Raw genomic sequence first — 17,899 nt, forward strand, 5'->3', positions numbered from 1 at the left:
ATTATCAAATAACCCCAAAAGGAAAGTACTATTGTGATTCCTATTTTACAGGTGAGTCTCCTAGAGGTTAAATAACTTGAACATGTTTATATGTTTCTAAGAGAAAGAACTTGGATTTGAACCTAATCTACCTAAATACTAAGGCCTAACCTCTGAACCATGGAGCTATCTCTGCATAGTGGTTAAGACCATTCTCATTCACAACAGCATTTTTCTCACAAATGAATGACTAAATGATAGTTTAGATACAAAACTGGGCAGATAGGAAATACAGTGGGTGAAAAGAGTAAAAAGAATGGAATGTGATGCCATTGTGAATAAAAAGGACATAATCAAGTTTTAATCAGTTTGATTTTGTGTAAGAAACTTACCTAATCAAATTAAAAGGCTGCTCCTTGTAAAAATAAGAAAACCGAGCCCAGTTCCGGTAGAGTATGTTCCTTTGATTGACAGGATTAGGAGGTTCTGATGCCTTCCAATATTGACCCTACAGTAGGCAAGAAGAAATTACTGAACAGCAAAACAAAAGACACAGGATAATGAAGGAGCACTGCTTTTATAAGAAGGCGAGTGGATGAGGCAAATGTTCTTTTTCATTTTTCAATTTGGATTTTCATATTCCATCGATGTAAATTACTGTACCATTTAGTATATTATGGGCTCACCTGATAGTTCAGTTGGAAAGAATCTGCCTACAATGCGGGAGACCTGGCTTTGATCCCTGGGTTGGGAAGATCCCCTGGAGAAGGGAAAGGCTACCCACTCCAGTATTCTGGCCTGGAGAATTCCATGGAGGGTACAGTCCATGGGATCGCAAAGAATCGGACACGACTGAGCGACTTTCACTTTCACTTTAGTGTATTATGGAGTGTATGTAGTATATTTGCTACACTCTGTAACAAATGAAAATAACAGTGCTCTATTTATTAAATTCTCACACCTGGTTATCTAAAACCACAAGTGGAAGCCTGAGACTGGTTTAACTCAAGCTGCTCCTTTGATGTGGAATGCTCCTTTCATTCCTACTCAAGTTCCAATAGTCATAGCTCAGGGATTCCTACAACTATAACTGGCTGGGACTTTGAAAATAGGCTGACTGTTTGAAAATAGGCTGACTTTTTAATTTTATTGACGAAAAAAACAACCTCAAGCAAAGTTAAGTGAATGATCCAAAGTCACTGGCTATTACTGACACCCATTTCCCCAAAAAACTTAATTAAAATATATAAAACAGACTTTTAGCACTTCTCAGTTCAGTTTAGTCGCTCAGTTGTACCAGACTCTTTGGGAACCCATGGACTGCAGCACGCCAGGCTTCCCTGTCCATCACCATCTCCCAGAGCTTGCTCATGTCCATTGAGTTGGTGATGCCATCCAACCATCTCATCCTCTGCCATCCCCTTCTCCTCCTGCCTTCAATCTTTCCCAGCATCAGGGTCTTTTCCAATGAGTCAGTTCTTCGCATAAGAACATACTGAAGCATACTGGAGAACATAAGCATACTGGAGCTTCAGTTTCACCATCAGTCCCTCCAATGAGTATTCAGGACTCATTTAGTTTAGGACTGACTGGTTTGATCTCTGTGCAGTCCAAGGGACTCTCAAGAGTCTTCTCCAGCACCACAGTCCAAAAGCATCAATTCTTCAGCTCTCAGCATTCTTTATGGTTCAACTCCCACATCCATACATGACTACTGGAAAAACCATAGCTTTGACTAGACAGACCTTTGTTGGCAATATAATGTCTGTACTTTTTAATATTCTGTCTAGGTTGGTCATAGCTTTTCTTTCAAGGAGCAAGTATCTTTGAATTTCACGGCTGCAATCACCATCTGCAGTGATTTTGGAGCCCAAGGAAATAGTCTGTCACTGTTTCTACTGTTTCGCCATCTATTTGCCAAGAAGTGATGGGACTGGATGCCATTATCTTAGTTTTTTGAATGTTTAGTTTTAGCCAGCTTTTGCATTCTCCTCTTTTCCTTTCATCATGAGGCTCTTTAGTTTCTCTCCTCTTTCTGCCATAACAGTGGTGTCATTTGCATATCTGAGATTATTGATATTTCTCCCAGCAATCTTGATTCCAGCTTGTGCTTCATCCAGCCTGGGATTGCACATGATGTACTCTGCGTATAAGTTAAATAATCATGGTGACAATACACAGCTTTGATGTATATCTTTCCCAATTTGGAACCAGTCTGCTGCTGCATGTCTGGTTCTGTTGCTTCTTGACCTGCATACAGATTTCTCAGGAGGCAGGCAAGGTGGTCTGGTATTCCCATCTCTTTAGGAATTTTCCACAGTTTGTTGTGATCCACACAGTCAAAGGCACTTCAGAGCCTCAATATTATTTCATGCATAAGTTCCTCCCCCATTTTTAGGTACCAAATAGCCTTAATACTGTTGTTTATATGCTAAGTTGTGCAACCCCATGGACTGTAGCCTGCCCGGCTCTTCTCCCCTGGGATTTCTCAGGCAAGGATACTGGAGTAGGTTGCCATTTCCTTCTCCAGGGGAACTTCCTGACCAAGGGACTGAACCCATGTCTCCTGCATTGGCAGGTGGGTTATCTACCACTGACCACTAGGTAAGCTCCAAGTAGCCTTATTTATATAAAGTTAATTAGGTTTTAGCAGAGCTCTGTCTAGGGCTTCTCAGATGGTGCAGTGGTGAAGAATCTGCTGTCCAGTGCAGAAGATGCAGGAGATGCTTGATCCCTGTGTTGGGAAGATTTCCTGGAGTAGGAAAAGGCAACCCACTCTAGTATTCTTGCCTGAAAAATTCCAAGGACAGAGGAGCCTGGTGGGCTACAGTCCTTGGGGTTGCAGAGAGTAGGACCTGACTGAGCGACTGAGTACGCATGCAGAGCACTATCTATATATATTTGTTCAATATTGTTTCTTTAACCATTTGCCTAGAAAAACAAAGTGCTGAAGACAACATGGAGCAAACACCTAATTTAAAATTAAACACATATGAAAAATCTCTGTATGACAAGGTATAAAATTTTATATCATCCAGATTCCAACTTTCATCTCCTGTAGCTAGTCCTACTGAATCTTGAGAAACGACAAAGAAAAAAGTAGCCTATTTGGATATCTTAAAAAAAAAAAAAAAAAGTTTCTTTAAAGCACGTAAGGGAAAAGTCTAGTACCTAAACCTGTATTGAGGAGAGAATAAAGAAAAAGAGTTAAAAATTAACAGTAAATGATAGCTCTCTCTAGCAACAGCCTAGTAAGACTGATTTTCTAGTGAGCATGGAGGACTCTACAAAAAGGTTAGATGTATGGGTTAAAATTGCTGGTTACTGAAGACAGTCTGGTAGTTAGAAAAGAATCAATGCCCTGAAAACAAACAATCCTCAAAACATTTAAGGAAAAAAAAAAAGCAACTTCCTGGTGGCACAGTGGATAAGGATCTGCCTGCCAAAGAAGGGGACAGCCCTTTGATCCGTGTCATGGAGCAACTAGGCCCACATGGCACAACTCCTGAGTCCGTGTGCAGCAACTACTGAAGCCCATATGCTACAGCGCCCACAAGCCACAGCCACCGAGCCTGTGTGCAGCAACTACTGAAGCCCGTGTGCTATGGCGCCCACAAGCCACAGCCACCGAGCCTGTGTGCAGCAACTACTGAAGCCCGTGTGCTACAGCGCCCACGAGCCACAGCCACCTAGCCTGTGTGCAGCAACTACTGAAGCCTGTGTGCAGCAACCACGAGCCATAGCCACCGAGCCTGTGTGCAACAACTACTGAAGCCCGTGTGCTACAGCGCCCACAAGCCACAGCCACCGAGCCTGTGTGCAGCAACTACTGAAGCCCGTGTGCTATGGCGCCCACAAGCCACAGCCACCGAGCCTGTGTGCAGCAACTACTGAAGCCTGCGTGACCAAGAGCCTGCACTCTGCAGCTACTGACCCCACGTGTTGCAGCTACTGCAGCCTGGGCGCCTCGAGCCTCTGCTCTGAAACAAGAGAAGCTACCGCAATGAGAAGCCTGCACACCGCAACAAAGGGTAGCTAGCCAAGGGTAGCCCCCGCTTGCCACAGCCAGAGAAAGCCTGTTTGCAGCAAGAATGACCCAGCGCAACCACAAATAAATATAGATAATATTTTTTTAAAAGATGAAAGTCAATGAAACTCTGGTTTTTCTGCTTGCTAGGAAATGAAAAGATTTTTTAAAATCTTCAAAAAAAAAAAAAAAAGAATGAACCCATTGGTGAAGAAAGACATACAAAGACTGCATTGCAAAGTGTTTATTAAACTGCTATAGATCTTTCTACTTGATCAAATATCTTGGCATTGTTTAAAATACATAATCCCCTAGAAGTTCTTGGGCCCAGTGGAAAAAAAAAGTGTGTGTGTGGGGGGCGGGCATGGGGGGAGTTTCTCTAAAACAAGTTAAATTCACCTCAATTGATACTTGTATTGCGAATTGCCACTCATTGTGGAAAATTCCTCTATACCCTTGTAGCTAACATAGGAAAGATAATCAACTAACCAATGTTAAACAGACTTAGAGTCAACAGCTAACACTTGAATAAATATTGACAGAGGATAGCTGAAAAGAGAGAGGTTGCCTGTTGGGCTTTTGGAAACCATGAGAGCAACATAATTTTCAAAAACATGGGCAATGATTTAGATGCCACTTATTTAAACAGAAATACCTAATTCTTCTATGTTCTAAAGGTATGTGTTTCTCAAAAAGAGATCATCATCAAAAAGCCTTTATAAGTGTGGAAGAGTTAAACAGGAACAAAGGAAAGCAAAGCTCCAGGAAATGATCCTAAGTAGTTCACATGAATTTAGCCAAATAATGCCTGCTGATAACAGGTGATGAAATTTAAACACTAAATATCCAAAAGGAAAGATTTCTCTCAGATAGCCCCAGAAACTAGGCTGTCTTGGTTGACAAGTCAAGCTGTAGGTTTGGTTGAATGGATGCATGATATGAATGTCACTTCTTTGTTGAACTCAACATGATCTGCCAGGCCCAAGGAATCCTTCTGCACAATCTCAGTTATTTGAATCTTTCTTATGGACAGAAGTCTTTAGCTTGTTTTGCATTTGTATTAATGCTTTACTTCCCAGAAATTCCTAGCCTGTGAGCCTGGATTCATGGCGTGTTCCAATAATACTTAGCAGAATGCTCTGCAAAGATGCATGCTCTGTTGCTCAGTCATGTCTGTCTCTTTGCAACTCCATGAACTGTAGCCCACCAGACTCCTCTGTCCATGGAATTTTTACATTATAACTAAAACCAATTGTACATTTGATGAATGAATACAAGAATGCATACAATTTAAGTCCTTTACAACTTCAAAACTTTACAAGTAAGAAAAGATTTGATGAATCTGAATACAAATTTTCAAAAGCTATATTCTAAAATATTCTTTTACTAATAATATAACTTCCGTTTTCAATATGGGTTCTAAAGAAAACTCATGTGCAAATGTAAAGATGTTTTAATAAATTTCCATTGAAACCTCAATGTGGAGAGGTTTTAACTATGTGTTTCAGCATAGTTCTCGGCTTGGACCTAGGGAATGCAAGGGATTTTCCCCAACATAAGCGAGATTAAGCAACCTGTCATGAAAGAGGAAACAGATGGAAGATTCTGTCTCCCAACAAGTAAGTCTCTGAATGCGGGAAAGCAAAAACAGGCTCAGTATTTCTAAACCAAGCATATACTTACATCATGGAGTGGAAAGGCAGACGAGTAAGTGTGAGAATTTAGCAGTCTTTCAATGCCAAACCTTTTCTTCCCATCCTCCACGCCAAAAGGACACCGTGAGAGAATATAATAAACCTATGAGGTAAGCATAGACACACCTTTCAGAAACTTATGCTTTCCACATTTTTCAAAATCACCGTTTAACAATGTCTACTTTTTCTCAGGAGAAGGGCATGGCAGCCCACTCTAGTATTCTTGCCTGGAGAATCCCCACGGACAAAGGAGCCCGGCAGGCTACAGTCCATTGGGTTGCAAGAGTCAGACATGACTGAGCGACTAAACACACACACACACACACACACTTTTTCTCAATGCAGATACAGGCTCTGGTAATGGAAGGAATCTTCCCCTTGCTGTTTGGGGGAAGATGCAGAAGGTAGGATTGTGTAGTTACAGGTACTTCACCTCCTGGGTATGAGAGCTCCTTATTCCCTCAGGGAGAGGGAGAATGGCTTATAACTTATTTTTTCTTCTCACGTCCCAAGCTCCTCTGGGAGTACTTTGTACCAGAATTGATACTATAATTGGGGTTTTAAGTTGGAGTCTAATATCACTGCTCCTAACAGTTGAGTTAGGGTAATAGGGAGTAGAATTGACACTTGGCCAAGTTGTCTTGAATGCTTTCTAATTCATTACTCTGATGTTTTATACAGGGCCTTTTCCTAATATTAACACAAGATGATGAATTTATTAACTCAAGAAGATCATACCTCTCTATATAACTACTATGGGATCATTTATATATTTTTATCAGTCTTATCCTTTATAAAACTCTATATTTTCCTTGGGCTGTGTTCTTGTATATTTGTCAATTCAATCTCATCTGTTTTTTGTCTTTCAGAAACTTTTCAAAAGTTTTTTGAACTTTTGAACTTGAACAATCAGCTTTTCTGATTTTGGGCTTTTTTGCACTGTATAGGTCTATTTCTCTTCTCCTCACCTTTTAAACATTTTATTATCGAAGGAATTGCTGATTACAATCTTGAATCTTTATCTAATCTGGTTATTCATTTTAAGGTCTGTTCAATACTTATGTCTGGTAAATAAATGATAATTTATGTGAGGTAGTTTTAATTTTATAAATAATGTGATAAATATTAGCTATTTTACATACTTTGGATTATTTCCCAAGGAAAGATTCACCAAAAAGAACTCCATATTGGGGAGCTAACAAAGTGGAAAACTTTATTCTTCCAGATATTAAGACTTATGATAAAGCTATGTTAATAAATACAGCATGATATTGTCAAATAAAAACAAATTTAGACTTAGGAAAGACTTTGAAGGATTATAGGGAGAGGATGAGGCAGACTACTGCAAGAGAGATATGGGAACCTGGAGAAGTAAGCCAGGTTCACGAAGTATCTTTCTTTGTGTTAAGGAAGGGCTAGTCTACATGCCAACGTTGGCTCAGGTTATGGGTACATCAAAGTTTAGGGACTTTAGGGGAAGAAAGAAGTCCAATTGAAGTTTGGTTAATTCACTTGGCAAGTACTTTGTTTCACGGGATTGATGAGGATAAATAGTTCAGGTAACAATTTATGAAACAGAAGAGGACCATGGAAGGCCTGTGTTTAAACTTTATTATCATAAAGTAATAACAAAAGGGAAAACTGTAAGGGTAAGTATAGATCTGAGAGTATAGATCTCAGCCACAATAAAGAATTCAATTTTGCCATTCGCTATAACACTGATGAACCTGAAGGGTAATACACTAAGTGAAATAAGTCAGAGAAAGACAAATATGTAGAATATGATATGTAGAATCTAAAAAAAATAAAATGAAATGAATAAATATAACAAAACAGAAACATTCAGAGAGAACAAACTAGTGGTCATCAGAAGGGAGAAGGATGTGGGAGGTGTGAGATAAGGAGAAGAAATAGGAGATACAAACTATTATATGCAAAATAAATAGGATACATGGATATATTATAGAGCACAGGGAATATAACCAGTATTTTATCATTTAAATGGAATATAACCAGCAAAACTACTGAATCACTATGTTGTACAAAAAACAGTGTCTAGGATATAGTAAGTGCTATTTAAATATTAGTGCTATTTAAATTCAGACTAGATCTGATAGAGTGCCTGATGAACTATGGCTGAGGTTCGTGACATTGTACAGGAGATAGGGATCAAGACCATCCCCATGGAAAAGAAATGCAAAAAAGAAAAATGGCCATCGAGGGAGGCCTTACAAATAGCTGTGAAAAGAAGACAAGCGAAAAGCCAAGGAGAAAAGGAAAGATATAAGCATCTGAATGCATAGTTTCAAAGAATAGCAAGGAGAGATAAGAAAGCCTTTCTTAGCAATCAATGCAAAGAAATAGAGGAAAACAACAGAATGGGAAAGGCTAGAGATGTCTTCAAGAAAATCAGAGATACCAAGGGAACATTTCATGCAAAGATGGGCTCGATAAAGGACAGAAATGGTATGGACCTAACAGAAGAAGAAGATATTAAGAAGAGGTGGCAAGAATGCACAGAAGAACTGTTCAAAAAAGATCTTCATGACCAAGATAATCACGATGGTGTGATCACACACCTAGAGCCAGACATCCTGGAATGTGAAGTCAAGTGGGCCTTAGAAAGCATCACTACGAACAAGAACAAAGCTAGTGGAGGTGATGGAATTCCAGCTGAGCTATTTCAAATCCTGGAAGATGATGCTGTGAAAGTGCTGCACTCAATATGCCAGCAAATTTGGAAAACTCAGCAGTGCCCACAAGACTGGAAAAGGTCAGTTTTCATTCCAATCCTAAAGAAAGCCAATGCCAAAGAATGCTCAAACTACCGCACAATTGCACTCATCTCACATGCTAGTAAAGTAATGCTCAAAATTCTCCAAGCCAGGCTTCAGCAATACGTGAACTGTGACCTTCCAGTTGTTCAAGCTGGTTTAGAAAAGGCAGAGGAACCAGAGATCAAATTGCCAACATCCACTGGATCATCGAAAAAGCAAGAGAGTTCCAGAAAAACATCTATTTCTGCTTTATTGACTATGCCAAAGCCTTTGACTGTGTGGATCACAATAAACTGTGGGAAATTCTGAAAGAGATGGGAATACCAGACCACCTGACCTGCCTCTTAAGAAACCTATATGCAGGTCAGGAAGCAACAGTTAGAACTGGACATGGAACAACAGACTGGTTCCAAATAGGAAAAGGAGTATGTCAAGGCTGTATATTGTCAGCCTGCTTATTTAACTTATATGCAGAGTACATCATGAGAAACACTGGGCTCGAAGAAACACCAGCTGGAATCAAGATTGCCGGGAGAAATATCAGTAACCTCAGATATGCCTATGACACCACCCTTATGCCAGAAAGTGAAGAGGAACTAAAAAGCCTCTTGATGAAAGTGAAAGAGGAGAGAGAAAATGTTGGCTTAAAGCTCAACATTCAGAAAACTAAGATCATGGCATGTGGTCCCATCATTTCATGGCAGATAGATGGGGAAACAGTGGAAACAGTGTCAGACTTTATTTTCCTGGGCTCCGAAATCACCACAGATGGTGATTGCAGACAGGAATTTAAAAGACGCTTACTCCTTGGAAGGAAAGTTATGACCAACCTAGATAGCATATTCAAAAGCAGAGATATTACTTTGCCAACAAAGGTCCATCTAATCAAGGCTATGGTTTTTCCAGTGGTCATGTATGGATGTGAAAGTTGGACTGTGAAGAAAGCTGAGTGCCGAAGAATTGATGCTTTTGAACTGTGGTGTTGGAAAAGACTCTTGAGAGTCCCTTGGACTGCAAGGAGATCCAATCAGTCCATTCTAAAGGAGATCAATCCTGGGATTTCTTTGGAAGGACTGATTCTAAAGTTGAAACTCCAATACTTTGGCCACCTCATGTGAAGAGTTGACTCATTGGAAAAGACTCTGATGCTGGGAGGGATTGGGGACAGGAGGAGAAGGGGACGACAGAGGATGAGATGGCTGGATGGCTTCACCGACTCGATGGACATGCGTTTGAGTGAACTCTGGGAGTTGGTGATGGACAGGGAGGCCTGGCGTGCTGCGATTCATGGGGTTGCAAGGAGTCAGACATGAGTGAGCAACTGAACTGCACTGATTTAAATATTTGTTATTATTAACAATACTAGTATTTTAAGGAAACTCAAAACTATTTTGCACATTTGAGGTGTCACTGTTTTAAGCATATACTTGCAAATATGACTAAGAAGAATACAAGTTTGGATACATGCATTTGGTATATGTCAAAATAGTAAGAAAGAAAGAGAGGAAGGAAGGAAAAAAGAGAGTAAAGAAGGATGGATGGATGTAGGAAGGAACGAATGAACAGACATTTCCCTGGTGCCAAATCTTAAAGCATTTCCTTCAGAGACTTATAAACTCTTTTTCTCTTCTCTCAGAGATGTATGCAAATCCTTTTAAAAGCTAAATAAACTTCTTGCCAGTTCTCTAACTCAGGAGTGTTTTTCTTAAGTTTTCTAGGAACCATCTCTTTCAAATGAAAACATCAAGGAAGGCAGCATTGCTGTTTCCTTGTCTCTATATGGGAGTGTAGTCTAGGCATCTGGTTCCAAGTTGTAGCTACCTGCTTCACATAGATATATGAGAAGCTTTATTATTATGAACACTTCAATTAGTACATGAACTTAGAATAAATTATGTGGCAAATAGTACAGCCAAGCCTAATAGAGGGGTCATCTGTGAAATACACATCGTGAGGCTCAAGACATAATCTGCTCAAGACAGATTATCTTGTTTATAAAGCAGACTTGTGAATTGAAACCTGGCTTTCTGATTTCATGCCATGTGCTCAACATCCCCTTAAATATTGCCTCTTAGATCTGCTGTTCCTGCTGCTGGTGCTTTTTAATCCAGGTAAGACAAGGGAGAGAACTTTTAGTTTGTTGATTTGCATTTTTATTTAAATTCTAGGTACTACATTTTGTTTAATGTTCCTGTCAGTGAATTTTTCAAAAACCAGATCTAGGGACTAGAAGAATGATTATTTCAAAATCCTTCTTAGACACTTAGGAGTGGTGAATCTAAGTGAATGAAGTCACTCATTCCTCAAGGAAAGAGTAAGTAATCTCAAGAAGACTCTTGTCTTTGTTAGAACCCTGGTGATTTCATTAGTAGGTAACAGATACATGGGGAAAGAGTAACAAAGAACCTGAATTTTTTTCCTCTAAAGTCAGATCAATAATAATAGGATCTCACACTTAGCAAATCCCTCATGCATTCCCAAAACTACTCAAAGTCATTCACACCTTAACTCATTTAATTCTCAGGGTAACCTATGAGGTGGGCATTACTGTTCTTTTAACAAAAACAAACAGGGGTAAAGAAACGGTGAGAGATTTTTAATGAGAAATTTAAAGATTCTAGGACTACAACCGGAGAGGAAATACTATTATAAAAAAGACTGAAAATGGTTTTAAATGAAAGGAAAAAGCTCTGATGTTTCTCAAATGCTGTCTATTGTGGACAAAATAAAATAATGCCTGCCATTTCAATATACAAGGAATGTTGCCTGGCAACAAGCCATTAACCACTGCAGCCATCCCACAATGGGCAATTCAGGACAGAGAAAAGCAGGATAGGGTCCTACATAGTTAAGAGGTATATCAAAGGAATAATTTCAACGATCCCAGACTCCAGAATCTTCCTATACCCAGAAGAGCACTAAAATTATTAACTTGAGATATCTGTGTTTTGTGATTAGCAGTAATCTTTTATGCTCCATTACATGTTTTTTGGTTTTTTTCCTAGCAAAAATTTCTTTTTATCCTGGGTTCTCCATGACCTTTTTGTAACAGTTCCTCAGAGGCTATAGTCTATGACAATGTCCCTGAAAAAAACATAATTCTCAATATTTAGGTTGTGCTTTTTTTACAGTCAACACCATATGTAAAGAAATTAAAACATTTCATTTCCATTTGGAATGACCAATATTTCTCCTAATGATTTTACAGAAATCTTACAACATCAAAGTCCTCTAGGTCTCAATTAAGTGATTCCCCCAATATTGCATGAGGCCTCTCTTTGCTATATTCACACTGTCAACTACTCACTTTTAAACAATTTGAGAAGTAGGGAGGTTGACAGGGTTAAGTGGTCCAAGATGGACATTCAAACCTGCCCAGTATCATGGAACACATCAGAGTTTACCCAGAAACACCTTGTAAGTCATAGTATTGCACATGTACACACATAAAAGCACACTTGAAGAGATGTACCCTGGAGGAGCTTCAGAAGATGGCGGAGGAGTAGGACAGAGAGAACACTTTCTCCCCCACAAATTCATCAAAAGAGCATTTAAACGTCGAGTAAATTCCACAAAACAACTTCTGAATGCCGGCAGAGGACATCAGGCACCCAGAAAAGCAATCCAACTCTTCGAAAGGAGGTAGGAAAAAATATAAAAGACAAAAAAAGAGACAAAAGAGGAGGGACGGAGCTCCGTCCCGGAAGGGAGTCTTAAAAGAGAGAAGTTTCCAAACACCAGGAAACCTTCTCACTGCCGAATCTGTGCCGAGCTTTGGAAGCACAGAGGGCAACATAACAGGAAGAAAAAAATAAATAAACAATTAAAACTCGAAGATTTCCTACGGTAACTCCCCAGTGGAGAAAGCAGCGCAGACGCCTGCAGGCGCCATTAACAAGCGGGGCTGGGCAGGGAGGCGCAGCGCCTGCATCGCTTAAGAATCTGGCCTGAATACCCTGAGCACTATCTGAGCGAAATAATTTGGGTTAACAAACCAGACTGTGGGATATCTACTACGGAAAAGCCAGCCCCAACCTAAGACCGCCAGGCCCGCACTGGAACAAAGAATTGAACAGAGATAGCGGCGGCAGACCTTCCCCCGGTGATAGGCAGCCAGAGCCGAAGGGGGCAACTTAGAGAGACATTATCTATAAAACTGTAAGCAGGCTTCTTTGCTAACTAAAACTTCTTGGGGTCTGGACGGTTAACATCTGCCTAAGAAGGTGCGCGGTTTTGCTCCAGATAACCGAAATAAGTCAGCATTGGCGCTGTGCCAAACACCTCATCACTTGAGCTGCTCGGACCTGGGAAGAGCACAATACTCAGGCCCAACTGAGTCTGCGCCTCTGAGGACTATCCGAGTGCCTGAACCTGAGCGGCTTGGACCTGGGAGGTACATGCAACCCAGGGCCAGCCTCGGATTGTTCCCAGCGGAACAACCTAGAGCCCGGCAGTGGGCAGGGAGGGAGGCTACACAGCGCGGTGGCGGGGCAGACCCAGTGTGGCTGAGGCACTGCGGCGCCGCGCCAGTGTTATTTGCTTGCAGCATCCCTCCTCCCTCCCCACAGCGACTGAACAAAGAGAAGAAATACAGTCCCACCCATCAGAACACTGACACAAGCTTCCCTAACCAGGAAACCTTGACAAGCCACCTGTACAAACCCACACACAGTGAGGAATAGCCACAATAAAGAGAACTCCACAAACTGCCAGAATACAGAAAGGACACCCCATACTCAGCAATTTAAACAAGATGAAGAGACAGAGGAATAGCCAGCAGATAAAGGAACAGGATAAATGCCCACCAAACCAAACAAAAGAGAAAGAGATAGGGAATCTACCTGATAAAGAATTCCGAATAATGATAGTGAAATTGATCCAAAATCTAGAAATTAAAATGGAATCACAGATAAATAGCTTGGAGACAAGGATTGAGAAGATGCAAGAAAGGTTTAACAAGGACCTAGAAGAAATAAAAAGAGTCAATATACAATGAATAATGTAATAAATGAAATTAAAAACACTCTGGAGGCAACAAATAGTAGAATAACAGAGGCAGAAGATAGGATTAGTGAATTAGAAGATAGAATGGTAAAAATAAATGAATCAGAGAGAATAAAAAAAAAAGATTAAAAGAAATGAGGACAATCTCAGAGACCTCCAGGACAATATTAAACGCTACAACATTCAATCATAGGGGTTCCAGAAGAAGAAGACAAAAGAAAGACCATGAGAAAATACTTGAGGAGATAATAGTTGAAAACTTCCTAAACTGGGGAAGGAAATAATCACCCAAGTCCAAGAAACCCAGAGAATCCCAAACAGGATAAACCCAAGGCAAAAAACACCCCAAGACACATATTACTCAAATTAACAAAGATCAAACACAAAGAACAAATATTAAAAGCAGCAAGGGAAAAACAACAAATAACACACAAGGGAATTCCCATAAGGATAACAGCTGATCTTTCAATAGAAACTCTTCAAGCCAGGAGGAATGGCAAGACATACTTAAAATGATGAAAGAAAATAACCTACAGCCCAGATTATTGTACCCAGCAAGGATTTCATTCAAGTATGAAGGAGAAATCAAAAAGCTTCTCAGATAAGCAAAAGCTGAGAGAATTCTGCACCACTAAACCAGCTCTACAACAAATACTAAAGGATATTCTCTAGACAGGAAACACAAAAATGGTGTATAAATTCAACCCCAAACAATAAAGTAAATGGCAACGGATCATACTTATCAGTAATTACCTTAAACGTAAATGGGTTGAATGCCCCAAACAAGACAAAGACTGGTTGAATGGATACAAAAACAAGACCCTACATATGTTGTCTACAGGAGACCCACCTCAAAACAGGGGACACATACAGACTGAAAGTGAAGGGCTGGAAAAAGATTTTCCATGCAAATAGGGACCAAAAGAAAGCAGGAGTAGCAATACTCATATCAGATAAAATAGACTTTAAAACAAAGGCTGTGAAAAGAGACAAAGAAGGTCACTACATAATGATCAAAGGATCAATCCAAGAAGAAGATATAACAATTATAAATATATATGCACCCAACACAGGAGCATCTCAGTATGTAAGACAAATGCTAACAAGTATGAAAGGAGAAATTAACAATAACACAATAATAGTGGGAGACTTTAATACCCCACTCACACCTATGGATAGATCAACTAAACAGAAAATTAATAAGGAAACACAAACTTTAAACGATACAATAGACCAGTTAGACCTAATTGATATCTATAGGACATTTCATCCCAAAACAATGAATTTCACCTTTTTCTCAAGCGCACATGGAACCTTCTCCAGGATAGATCACATCCTGGGCCATAAAAGCTAGCCTTGGTAAATTCAAAAAATAGAAATCATTCCAAGCATCTTTTCTGACCACAATGCAGTAAGATTAGATCTCAATTACAGGAGAAAAAACTATTAAAAATTCCAACATATGGAGGCTGAACAACACGCTGCTGAATAACCAACAAATCACAGAAGAAATCAAAAAGAAATCAAAATTTGTATAGAAACGAATGAAAATGAAAACACAACAACCCAAAACCTGTGGGACACAGTAAAAGCAGTCCTAAGGGGAAAGTCATAGCAATACAGGCACACCTCAAGAAACAAGAAAAAGTCAAATAAATAACCTAACTCTACACCTCAAACAACTAGAAAAGGAAGAAATGAAGAACCCCAGGTTAGTAGAAGGAAAGAAATCTTAAAAATTAGAGCAGAAATAAATGCAAAAGAAACAAAAGAGACCATAGCAAAATCAACAAAGCCAAAAGCTGGTTCTTTGAAAGGATAAATAAAATTGACAAACCATTAGCCAGACTCATCAAGAAACAAAGGAGAAAAATCAAATCAATAAAATTAGAAATGACAGTGGAGAGATCACAACAGACAATATAGAAATACAAAGGATCATAAGAGACTATTATCAACAATTATATGCCAATAAAATGGACAACGAGGAAGAAATGGACAAATTCTTAGAAAAGTACAACTTTCCAAAACTCGACCAGGAAGAAATAGAAAACCTTAACAGACCCATCACAAGCATGGAAATTGAAACTGTAATCAAAAATCTTCCAGCAAACAAAAGCCCAGGTCCAGACGGCTTCACAGCTGAATTCTACTAAAAATTTAGAGAAGAGCTAACACCTATCCTGCTCAAACTCTTCCAGAAAATTGCAGAGGAAGGTAAACTTCCAAACTCATTCTATGAGGCCACCATCACCCTAATACCAAAACCTGACAAAGATGCCACAAAAAAAAAAACTACAGGCCAATATCACTGATGAACACAGATGCAAAAATCCTAAACAAAATTCTAGCAATCAGAATCCAACAACACATTAAAAAGATCATACACCATGACCAAGTGGGCTTTATCCCAGGGATGCAAGGATTCTTCAATATCCGCAAATCAATCAATGTAATACACCACATTAACAAATTGAAAAACAAAACCATATGATTATCTCAATAGATGCAGAGAAAGCCTTTGACAAAATTCAACACCCATTTATGATAAAAACTCTCCAGAAAGCAGGAATAGAAGGAACATACCTCAAAATAATAAAAGCTATATATGACAAAAAACCACAGCAAACATTATCCTCAATGGTGAAAAATTGAAAGCATTTCCTCTAAAGTCAGGAACAAGACAAGGGTGCCCACTTTCACCATTACTATTCAACATAGTTTTGGAAGTTTTGGCTACAGCAATCAGAGCAGAAAAAGAAATAAAAGGAATCAAATTGGAAAAGAAGAAGTAAAACTCTCACTATTTGCAGATGACATGATCCTCTACATAGAAAACCCTAAAGACTCCACCAGAAAATTACTAGAACTAATCAATGATTATAGTAAAGTTGCAGGATATAAAATCAACACACAGAAATCCCTTGCATTCCTATACACTAATAATGAGAAAACAGAAAGAGAAATTAAGGAAACAATTCCATTCACCATTGCAACGAAGAGAATAAAATACTTAGGAATATATCTACCTAAAGAAACTAAAGACCTATATATAGAAAACTATAAAACACTGGTGAAAGAAATCAAAGAGGACACTAATAGATGGAGAAATATACCATGTTCATGGATTGGAAGAATCAATATAGTGAAAATGAGTATACTACCCAAAGCAATTTATAGATTCAATGCAATCCCTATCAAGCTACCAACAGTATTCTTCACAGAGCTAGAACAAATAATTTCACAATTTGTATGGAAATACAAAAAACCTCGAATAGCCAAAGCGATCTTGAGAAAGAAAAAATGGAACTGGAAGAATCAACCTACCTGACTTCAGGCTCTACTACAAAGCCACAGTTATCAAGACAGTATGGTACTGGCACAAAGACAGAAATATAGATCAATGGAACAAAATAGAAAGCCCAGAGATAAATCCACGCACATATGGACACCTTATCTTTGACAAAGGAGGCAAGAATATACAGTGGATTAAAGACAATCTCTTTAACAAGTGGTGCTGGGAAATCTGGTCAACCACTTGTAAAAGAATGAAACTAGAACACTTTCTAACACCATATACAAAAATAAACTCAAAATGGATTAAAGATCTTAACATAAGACCAGAAACTATAAAACTCCTAGAGGAGAACATAGGCAAAACACTCTCTGATATACATCACAGCAGGATCCTCTATGACCCACCTCCCAGAATATTGGAAATAAAAGCAAAAATAAACAAATGGGACCTAATTAAACTTAAAAGCTTCTGCACATCAAAGGAAACTATTAGCAAGGTGAAAAGACAGCCTTCAGAATGGGAGAAAATAATAGCAAATGAAGCAACCGACAAACAACTAATCTCAAAAATATACAAGCAACTCCTACAGCTCAACTCCAGAAAAATAAAATGACCCAATCAAAAAATGGGCCAAAGATCTAAATAGACATTTCTCCAAAGAAGACATACAGATGGCTAACAAACACTTGAAAAGATGTTCAACATCACTCTTTATCAGAGAAATGCAAATCAAAACCACTATGAGGTACCATTTCACACCAGTCAGAATGGCTTCCAAAAGTCTACAAATAATAAATGCTGGAGAGGGTGTGGAGAAAAGGGAACCTCTTACACTGTTGGTGGGAATGCAAATTAGTGCAGCCACTATGGAGAACAGTGTGGAGATTCCTTAAAAACTGGAAATAGAACTGCCTTATGATCCAGCAATCCCACTGCTGGGCATACACACTGAGGAAACCAGAAGGGAAAGAGACACGTGTACCCATGTTCATCGCAGCACTGTTTATAATAGCCAGGACATGGAAGCAACCTAGATGTCCATCAGCAGATGAATGGATAAGAAAGCTGTGGTAATATACACAATGGAGTATTACTCAGCCATTAAAAAGAATACATTTGA

The 17,899-nt window shown here is 39.2% G+C and overlaps 1 protein-coding gene across 1 annotated transcript in view; it reads right to left on the reverse strand.

Annotated features, from left to right (window-relative positions):
* Positions 1-17,899, reverse strand: part of ANO5 (anoctamin 5) — a 93,150-nt gene that overhangs the window by 42,768 nt on the left and 32,483 nt on the right. The window contains exons 8-9 of the mRNA XM_070365069.1: positions 5,690-5,803; positions 372-487 (exon numbers count right to left, since the gene is read on the reverse strand). Coding sequence (XP_070221170.1) covers positions 372-487; positions 5,690-5,803 — 230 coding nt within the window. The remainder of the gene's footprint in view (positions 1-371; positions 488-5,689; positions 5,804-17,899) is intronic.

The sequence above is a fragment of the Bos mutus genome, chromosome 29, assembly GCF_027580195.1.
Source record: "Bos mutus isolate GX-2022 chromosome 29, NWIPB_WYAK_1.1, whole genome shotgun sequence".
NCBI lineage: Eukaryota > Metazoa > Chordata > Mammalia > Artiodactyla > Bovidae > Bos > Bos mutus.